General features: G+C 38.3%; 1 protein-coding gene across 1 annotated transcript; it reads right to left on the bottom strand.

Annotated features, from left to right (window-relative positions):
• Positions 1-422: 422 nt before the first annotated feature.
• Positions 423-10,087, bottom strand: LOC134882378 (SAM pointed domain-containing Ets transcription factor). Its single transcript, XM_063910025.1, has 6 exons — positions 9,747-10,087; positions 4,446-4,890; positions 3,486-3,683; positions 3,188-3,235; positions 2,784-2,918; positions 423-2,200 (listed from the first exon to the last, which is right to left on the bottom strand). The coding sequence occupies exons 2-6, from the start codon at positions 4,879-4,881 to the stop codon at positions 2,022-2,024; spliced, it is 996 nt and encodes a 331-aa protein (XP_063766095.1). The 5' UTR covers positions 4,882-4,890; positions 9,747-10,087; the 3' UTR covers positions 423-2,021.
• Between the last annotated feature and the right edge of the window lie 643 nt (positions 10,088-10,730).

Raw genomic sequence — 10,730 nt, 5'->3', positions numbered from 1 at the left:
AAATTACTATGGTGCTGATGACTAACATACAGTATGTCACACAGTGTCCATTGTGACCCCCCCTTGTTCATTTTAATCAATGATTCCCCCTTTGAGATTTAAAAATGGTAAAATAAAATCTAATATAAATGTACCTTCCACAACCAACACCTGACTCCAACCCGCACGATCTAACAGCTCATTATTGCTGCAGGCCAGCTTTTCTTGGCAGATTGAGACTTCAGAGCTTCTGGTTCACTTCCTACGAGCAATTATGATACATTTCAAAAACCAGTTGGAATATATTAAGAACCAGCAGTTAGTCAACAAAAATCTGAATCAGGAAATAGCACACCAAAAAAAAGTAATTACAGATTAGCTCTTGAACATTGAATTTACATGCACTTCAAACTGTTTCTTTGTTAGTGTGACACAGATGCATATTTAGTTCAAAAATAGAGTTTATTAAGTCTTGTTTGAAAAACGGATAACCTATTCTTGTTCAGGCAGACATTTAGGCATTTTGTGGATTACATTTTTATCAGTAATACATGTAAGCAGTATCTAAGGAGAGCCATAACTTTAAAATGTAATCAAATTAAATAATGAAAAAATGCTTATATGAATAAATCCAGATAAAATAACTGACCATCAAATTGTGATAAAATCCTAAAAAAAATGTAAAGTCTACTCAAAATGACATTTATTGATTAACTTTGATGCAGATATGTTTTTTTCCACTCCAGCAGTTGTTTATGTCCAAAAAGATTTTTTAGCATGTGTTCATTATTCAAGAAAATGTGTTTGTTTTTTCCAATTGGCAATCAATTAATGAAATATCTATTGAGTAAACTCTCAGTGGGACATGATGATGTTGTTAAATTGCTTAGGAAAATGCTAATTAGCACAAGAATAAAAAAACAACAACTCACAATCAAGAAAGATTAGTGTTGTAGTTATAAGTAATCCTAACCATTGTACAAATTACATGTTAACCTGGTGATGGTTCTCAATGAATCAAATAAAGGGATAATCAAAAATATATGTAATCCATATCATTTTCTTTCAAGAAATATTGAATTTGAACAACACCGGTGAACCGTCTAACCATAGATCTACACACATTGTTGAAATATTTAACAAGCGTACCTCATATCATTTGTCTGTATTTATTTATATGATTTTTTTATTTCACATCTGTTTATTTTATTTTGAACACTTTGGGACTCCATACCTACTTTGGACTTTTACCCCTAAAACATAACATGCCTTATAGGGCAGCACAGGCAAAAGTTTACAGAATACAACATAAAGCAGGACTCTTCAGCAGTGAAACCCTGTTTAGGAAATGGATCCTTGCCTCAAGTTACACCTTAGAAAAATAATTACATGGCACAGTCACGACATGACACATGTTCGTTTAGAAACAGGTTTCCTTCTAAAGTGTCTCTCTGTACATTTGAGATTATACAAAGATAGTCGATGGGTTTCGGGAGATGACTGACAGATTGTTAGTACAACAGCCAGGACCAAATCCAAAACAAGCAACACAATCCTAACCACCGTTTCCAACTGTGTCAGAAAAAACAGGCTCTAATTCAAACAGAGACAGTGGTCAAGATGAGCGAAACAAAAAGACAAAGTAAATGTAGCAGTGGGCGTTTTCCTGAAGCATGGATGAAGAGCATCAGATCTAACTGTTTGCTGTGAGAATTTAAAAGGGTAATTAAAATGACATTAAGGAAAAAAGAAAAAAAAAACAGGCAGAACATGCAGAAAATGACAAGGCAGGTTTATTTATTTTTATATTTTTAACCTGCTGCGGTTTCATTAAAGAACAGCCACATTGTTTTGTCTCTTCCTCTCAAGCCCACTCACAGATAAACCTTCATTCAGTTGCTTCGTTGTTGGCAGAGAAAGTGTGTACCATCAGGTTGGTCAGTGTTCTTTTCATGTCGTGCATAGGAGTTCAAGTGCATTGTGAGACAGTTTGTCCTATGGTTTCTATCTCCTCCTCCTCCTCCTCCTCCTCCTCCTGTGATTCACACTGGGTGAACAAACTGGTAGACCAGTCTCTGGGACACGTCAGGCTTGCGGATGATGCCCTTCTTGTAGTACTGACGTATGGAGCGGCTCAGTTTGTCATAGTTCATGGCAGGTCGGTTCTTTCTGAGTCCCCATAGTCTCGCCACGTGAGCAGAGTCTTCGATTTTAAAAATACCTGGTGGGAAACACAAGAGATGTTTGTAACAAAGCCACATAAACACTTGGAAGTTTATATTTTAAGTATGGCCTTATAGCAATAAATGTCAATCAATTACCTGCATGACATCACAATTCAAAATTAGCTTTCATGAAAGCATTCCTAATAACATTTCACTTTTAACTTTTAGTCTTTTGTATTCTCTCCTCTGGTTTGTTTGGTTTTAATATTTGAATGTTAATTTGAAGTTTTTTTTACTTTTTAAGACAAGTTGACTACTTTAATATGTTGTTGTTAGTTTGTGAGTTGTTGTAGGAGAGTTAGAGTTTAAAAAAAGTTTAAGTGTTAGTTGAAACGTGCTAAATTAAATACATTTTAAGTGTGAGCTGTTGTGAAAAGGTGAACGCCCTTAACATTTTAGGTTTAGACTCTGAATGTAGTTGAAGAACAATTCATCGTAAAACATATCTATATTGGTTTGTGGTCACTTTTTCTGTGTGTCTAATGACAAAGAAATGAGATTCTCAAATTAAAGCCCAAGTAGTTTAAATTGCCTTTAAAGAGGAAAGGTCAATAATAAAACTGTAACGTAAAAAAACACCTTTCTCTTTGTTGAGCCAGCGGATGCAGCGTCCGTAGCTGTGAGGTTTCAGCAGCAGCTCTCTGAGGAACTGCCACAGATGGATGGGCTGACCAGAACAAGAGGAATCTGCCTCAGACCAAAGATCCTGACCAACTGAAATATAAAGAAACACATTTTTCATTGAAGGCCCCAGTGTAGATTAACTCATACATTTACTTAAAACATTTGTAAGTTTCCAAGTGTCTGTTGCACACTAGCTGCGTTTTAGCAATGCAATTGGGAGTCTACTGAGTTGCAGGAATAAGAAAAATATATACATATAAAATTGAATGTAAAAGGGTGCTCTTAAGTAATTATAATGTGTGTACCTTTAAATAACATTGCATGTTTTATTCATTACAGTTAAATATTGTTTGACCTACCTGTAGTTTTTGTATCTCCAACTGAACACCTCTCTTTCATCCAGGCAGCTGAAAGGGGAAGACGTATAGACAATTACTTTAAATGCATAAATAATAATACTTTAAATACACTATCCTTACACCTTTTGAATCTTTAACTGTTTAACTACACAAATAGGCAAACTGATGATAGAGTGTCAAATAAAGGAAATGGACTGGCCTCATGCTGTGTATAAACAGCCAAACATTTAGCAAAACAACCATTTTAGGATCAGCAGCATGCTCTGATACACTGATTAAATAAACATAACACACACACCTGACTTCCAGATGTCCAGGTGTGCATGCAGCGTGTCTCCACACTCCGGTGAACGCTGGCGAAACTCCTCCTCACTCATGGCACACAGATCCTTGCCTGTCAGATCCATGAAGGCCTTTCCTGCGTGGGGCAACCTGTACAGATGTTCAGTCCACAGCAGCCACTTCTGGACATTTGCTGTGTTCCACTCTATGGGGTCTTTGGGGAAAGATGGGAAATCTATGAGAAAACTACACGCAGTAAATCAGTCCTTACTTTTAATGTTATGTTAAATGTCTGTTTCCTTGTTTCTTAAATATTTGTCCTTGAAAACAAAAATTGATCCAACAATTAAGTATAATCCTATCGTATTGTATCGTAATATTTGTTAACGTCATATATAGTGAAGTCAGTTAAATTCCCAGTTTTTCGTGTGTTATGTTATTACATTCAAACATAATAAATTGACTGAAACCGCAAGTTAATCACACGTGTATGCCATCACAATTCTAATCAGTAGAACAGGTGCCTCGAGATTGCGTAGTTTTATGACAGCCAAAGCCTCACAATACATTATGCTTCCTCTGTTTGCTTTTTGCAGGAGAGACCTCGCCCTTAAGACTGTGTACACTATCTACCGGCAGGAAAGAAACATCACTGTTAGAATCCAGGAGAACGCATGCAAAGGTCAGGATTAAACAGATCCTGGAGCAGGCAAACAAGCCTGTGCGTCAGTGAGGATATTATTTAAGAGATCTGTCATCTTCTCTGGGCTGTCCACACAAATATGTGTTGATTTTGGGGGCAAGAACCAGTAGCTTAAGTTGAATAAATATCAATCTACTTGGCTTTGGTTTTTTTGTCATGAAAAATATCTGGTGTGCGTTAAAGATTTCTTTCTTTGTCAGTTATTTGTCTTAACAGTAAAGCCCCTCTTTATGATGATGGACTGCAGTAGCAGGCGTGGTAAATTCAGCCTACCTGGGGTGATGTTGAGCAGTTTGCAGGCTGTTTCAATGTCCTTTAGCACTTCTCCCACCACCATGCTCTGCACCTGCTCCAGGGACCGTTCCTCCTCCTGCCCCTCCAGCCCAGGAGAGAGTCCCTGTTCCTGGCTGTCAATGACGGGGCACTGCTCTGGTTCTTCCTCAGGCTCCATACGGTACATGGGTACAGCCACAGCTGGAGAAGCTTCAGAAACTTTCACCAGCCAAGTGGCTTCTTCTGTGAGAAGCATGTCGAAACAGGACAGATAGACACCACGCTCTGGGCCCTCCACGCATGGTTTGGTCTCCCCGATGTCCCAGGGCTCTCCAGAGACTCTGTTTTGCTCCAGGACAGCCAGGGAGTCCTCTGTCATCCCAATCGGGGATCTATACACTGTGCCTTCTGATAAACTGCCCACTGGATTAGACATAACTGGTACCTGGAGACAAGGGAGACAATAAAATCAGCATTATATTATATAACAACATAATATTTCTAACCTGTTAGTTGCACAAGAACCAGAGCCATGAGCTTAAAACTAAAAGTTCAAAGGTATGGTCTAGGATTTGCCAAATAATACATTAAAAAAAGTGTATTTCTGAACTGTAAAGTGTTAATGAAAGAATCAACATATCCTTCTGTTACATAAGCACCTTCAAAGATGAGTTGTTGTTATTATAAATGTAATTTTGAATTCTATCTGAAAAACATTACACTTTTAACAGTTAACAGTTCAAATCCTTTCACACCTCAAGTCAGAATGAAAATACCTTATCGAAATGTTCCTATCCAGCGACTGTATAGGTGCTAAACAAGCTTTTATTTTTCTTTAGTAATAAACCCATCAGAGCTTCTGCAGGCAAGTGTTCCTGTTTTGTAATGTGAGCAGACTGAGGTGAGGATGCTCTATAAGAACCCAGAGAATGGAGATATTTGGGAAATGAGCCTCAAAAGAGTTAAAACACACACAGTGCTGGCCGACATGGGGCAAAATGGATTTGACTGAGTCTCTTATTTGTGGGTCAGTGGCCCAGAATGGCTGATGTGTTGGGGGTAGGTGACTTGTATTGAGACCTGAAGCAGCTCTGCCGCCTGCCTCCACTTTCATGGTGCCGTCTCTGCAGCACTCTGTCTCCACTGTCAGCTGGAGTTTTTAATCAAGTTAGATAATGTGGAAAGGAGCGTCCACTAAACCCTGTGTTTTGGTAGTTTTAAGAAGACTCCACTGATAGCTGTGAGAGCTTGTTCTTAACAGGAAATTGCTATCATAGGTGTGCATTTATGGACGTCAGCTGTAGCACAAGTGTTGTAATCTCAGGGTGAACTCGCATATGGCACACACAATGTGTACCCACCACAGCTGGCATACGGGCCGGCACACTGGTGTCACACACCAGGTTATCAGTGGCTGATGCCACCCTGAAGGAAGTGTGCAGAGCACATGTTCAACGAGAGTCACGGCTTTATTTGCCTACACAAAAAGAAACTCTCATAAATTCAGCAACATTATAGACTGCACCCATCAGCTGAGGTCATTTGTGAGAGTAAAGTTTATTACTTATCTAAGTGACATCAAACCTTTCTCATTGCAGTAAAAGAGTAAAAAACGTATGCCAAAAAAAGGGAACACTGTAGTTATTGGACAAAAGTCTGCTGAACAAGACTTTCTTTGGAATGGCCTGTCAAATGTAAATGTTTTTTGCATCTTAAGAGCTTCTAATTCGTTTTCTGTCAGTTGTTTATTCATTTTGGCAACACACACCTTGTCATACTTCTTGAACAGCTTAGATTCAAGAGCTCAAATGTATTCGTTATGTTGCCCTCAAACATTTAACATGATTCTTTTTCTTTTTTCTTATCGAGACATTAAATTTGCTATTAAGAAAGGGCATCTTTTTCTCTTTTACTGAATTTCCACACAGTTAAATAAAGTTATCTTCTCCTCCCTTAAAGAAGATTACCCTTCCAGACTTTGGTCCTCGACCCCCAACTGTAAAACCTCCTCCCCGGTCTTCCTTTTATCTCCAAATTTCTCTTAAACCATAACCCACCCTCCCTTTCACTCCATCAGGAGTCAGATTAAAAGCCACTGGTATTCCATCCTGGCTGCTTCGTGTCAACTGTGCTCTGTAACAGCTTGCTCTAAGCCCATTAGCAAAGCAAATTTAGCCATATTACCTTCTTCCAAAAGGAAGAGGGGGCACAAAAAAAGGACACAAACACACAACCCTGTGGAGAAGGATTAAGACCCTGACTGATCTCTAAATGAGTTTGGTCAAGAAGGCTGATATTCATTTCAGGAGCATTAGAGCTTGCTCCATTTACTCAGCAAAGTCAGCCTTTGACACCGAGGGAAAAGGACTCCCTCCTTGCAGACGGCCACCCTGGGAACCATATTTATTCCACATGCTTTAACATGAAGAGGGTAATTATTTGACGTGAGGCTTCTATCTCCACCTTGGATTTTATATTAGAATGATATTGTTTTTGTGAGAAATAACACATGACCAATGAGTGACCCAAGGATCATAATTTTATAGGGGTGAAAATTGAGGCTTTAATTCAACTTGCAAAGACCCAACTGGGACTAAAAATGGTCCATTAAATAATTAGAACATTTGCACCTACTCTTGTCATGACAGGAGACAATAGTTTAAATTGAGACAAAGAGTTGGAAGTCCAAGATATCTTTTCTAAACCCTCCCTTGAAGTGGTTAACCTGCCCATTTATCATTGTTGCTGAAACCGTTGTGTGACTGAAGTTGCGTGAAGTGTTTGGATTAAAGTTAATGAGTAGAGCAAAAAGCTGCTCTAAAAGTGTGTTTAACATTGAGGATTCAAGCTGAAAAAAAGAAACGTTTGTGTGTGAAATTTGAGATTATCAAACCAAAAGCCACCAAAAGATCATCTGCAGCTGGGCTCGCTACAAAAAATAAGGTCTGTATTGTTTGAGTCTGGAGTTAAAGGAGTGTGTTCAGCCAGGCGTGAGTGTTTGCAGTGTGAGCGTTAAAGGGAGTTCTTTTTCCTCCATGTTATTGTTTGTCATGGGAACTTGGACCAAGGAAAAAGGCTATTACAATTTGACTATTGCTGGGAAGAAAGTGTGCAGGCTGGAGGAAGTGAATAGGATCCATGGATTTCTGCCTTAAATCTTTTATTATGGCAGCAGTGACATGTGCAGGTGCTCTGTTCACATAATAAATCCCGTCAAGCAGTCTTTTTTTAGGTGGTCAATTTAAAGATCTGTTTTTATTGCTTTATAGTTTACGGACGATCACATCTCTCCAAATTCTATCTGTAAAACAAACATTTGTGATTATATTTCTTTTAATCTCTAGGTGTGCTTTATCATCTGCCAATGGTGAATTTGTTTCTGCTGTTGGTCAGGTGCAGTGGCATTCGGCCAGTATCCAAGGAAACACTAAACCATAGTAAAAACTTTGTCGTTGGTCCAAATTCAGTTCATACAGTTAGTGATGCAGAAGATAACACTCATAGAATTGAGATCGGATCTGAAGATTTGGAGGCGTAAAGAGAAGATCAAAATAACATTTCACCTGGTTTTGCAGAGATAGTGAAGATAAGGAGACTATGAGGCCTAAGGCAAGTGCTCGTGCAGCTGGATTTAATATGCTTATCGTCAGAGGATCAGAAAGAGTAGCATTTGATTTAAAAAAAATTCATTTAAAACTGAAGTGGAACAATGTAGATGTATAGGACAACTTGTATTACTTAATGTCTGGACTTAATGGGTTAATAGAGCACAATATTTTACTCATTTCTAATTGTATGTGATTGCATTGAGATAGTTGACATTTGAAGTGAGAAAAAAGGCCGGATAACCGAAGAAAGTTGCTGGAAAAGCTGATGTCACAATAGCAGCAAAATGTGACAATGGTACCGGGCTATGACAAATAAATGATCATTTTGACATGGAGGAAGCACGAGACATTTGCAACTGCATAGTATAGCATGGTTTGCTTGGAAATGTTTCTTTTGGGTTACCATTTGCAAAAGCTATGGATACTGGGTACTTTTTTGATATTAACTCATAGGATCCAAGCGAGCTGGGCAATAGGTTGGAGTCAAAAGACTGGATATCACTTATTGGTCAGAAATAATCTTCATTTGCAGGACATGGCACAAACAACATTTTAATAGCAAAGCTAATGTACATTTTGTTTAAAATATATATTGAATCTCCCCTGATTTGAACAAAATGACAGCTGGCACAAAAACATCCCGTGTTCAATTGAAGAAGTACAAAGAAATACTTGTATGTGTATTTATTCTGTTTTTTAATATTCATGCTGTGTGGACATTATTGCCATTTAAAAAAGGTGAAAAATTAAGCAAATACCCACTTCCAACCCAAATATTTTTTGTACAGTCCCTACAAGGAGTCAGCGCAGCTTTTAGCCGTTCACTCCACCAATAAGATGCTTCCATATCTGGCCTTTTATGAATGTGCGGTGCTGTAAAGTAATGATGTAGATCGGCTTGACATGATAAAAAGGCACCTGAACACTCCAAAAGCTGAAAGTCCAGTTTTATTATTTCTGCATGTGATTTACTCTAATTATAAATCCTGTCTTTGGGGAAGCAGCCGTTGTTTTTAATTTAATTCTCAAGTTCTATTTTTGAATGTCAGCTTATCGTTTTGGGTTGGGGCATCAAACTGTCAACAACACCCTCAGAAACCTTTTATCTGTCCGCTTTTAGTTTTGTATCTTCATGTGTGAAAGCTTATGTGTAATTACGCATTACAGAAACCAGAAGAACAGGTAAGTATAGCAAAGATGAAGAGCAAAAAAAAAGAAGTAGAAAAATGAACAGCTATATAATTAAAATAAAAACTTCTTATCAATGTCTTTTTTTTATCTTGCATTGTGAAGCCATAGACAATTTTCCAAATTTAAGTCAGTAAATGTCGATAACTTATTACTTGCCAAAACTCCATAACTTGACTTAACTATATTCAATATAACTGACAAATATATAAGTGTGTACACAAGTTTCATACAATAACCATTCATAAAATGTTATCTAGATATTGTTGGTACAAAATCATTAAGAGGAGCCCTTTAATTCCTCTCACAGACAGTTATGTTCACAGTAAAGTGTTCTTATGAATAGCAGCAAATAAGATTTCCTGTTTTTTCTGAAACACAACTAGTGTCACATATTGGCTCCTCTGACAATTAAAAGTTAGGCTGTAAACAAGTGAATTGATCCTTCATTTTATTTGACACACATCACACATTTAGGATTTTAAGTAATGCAGCGTCTTCTTACCGAGGCAGAGATGCTCTGATGACCAGACGCAAATTCTTGAATGGATGACCGCAGATACAGGGCAGCTTTGGCTCTGTAGAAGGATGAAGGGTGGCCCTGTGTTACCTTCGCTCCAACGGGACGTCCGGGCACTACCTGAGGGCTGAGTTGCAGCAGGCAGTGGGCACTCTTCAAAATGTTTCCCCCCCCAAAAAAGTGTCACAGAGCCCCCTGCAGCCTTTAGGCCTTTATCCTAATAACACCAAAACTGAAAGTCACAGCCTAAAGCACAACTGCACACTTAACTTCAAGTGAAAGCACCTGCTGGGGGTGTGTGCAAAGTGAGAAGATGTGAGGACAAGTGAGGGAGTGTAAAGGAATTCAAGCTCCATTGACTGCAATTTATATTTATAGGGACGTAGTGTTTACTTTGTGTGTGTGTGTGTGTGTGTGTGTGTGTGTGTGTGTGTGTGTGTGTGTGTGTGTGTGTGTGTGTGTGTGTGTGTGTGTGTGTGTGTGTGTGTGTGTGTGTGTCTGAAGTGCCATGTGTGCCAGTCGACCTCCTCAAACACTACTTAGTTGACCTGAGTACTTGTACAGACAATTCAAAATGACAAAGACTAAAGGACATACCTTGGAAACTTGGAAGACTTTTGAAAAAAAAAAGTATTTCTGTTTTGACACCTGTACTTTTTACAATCGTTTTACTTCTCAGATTTGATATTGAAAAAGCAAGCATTAATGAAAAGGGCTACACTATGTTATTGAACACTAAACCAGGGGTTTCCACAAAAAGTTCTGTGAGCTTAACTCTAAACTTCTCAATTGGCGCTAATGTCTTTCTGTATGCTTTTCTTTCTTTGGACAGTTAACGGTTTATCAACAACATATTATTAGCGGATTACTCATTTTAACTATTGTTGGATTCATCAAGGGTTAGCATTAGCTATGCTAAGGTGATGGTGCTAGCATAGCTTCTAACTCGTAAGCTATTGAATATCTTTC

The sequence above is a fragment of the Eleginops maclovinus genome, chromosome 20 (genome assembly GCF_036324505.1).
Source record: "Eleginops maclovinus isolate JMC-PN-2008 ecotype Puerto Natales chromosome 20, JC_Emac_rtc_rv5, whole genome shotgun sequence".
NCBI lineage: Eukaryota > Metazoa > Chordata > Actinopteri > Perciformes > Eleginopidae > Eleginops > Eleginops maclovinus.
This window is presented reverse-complemented; position numbering and strand designations above follow the sequence as displayed.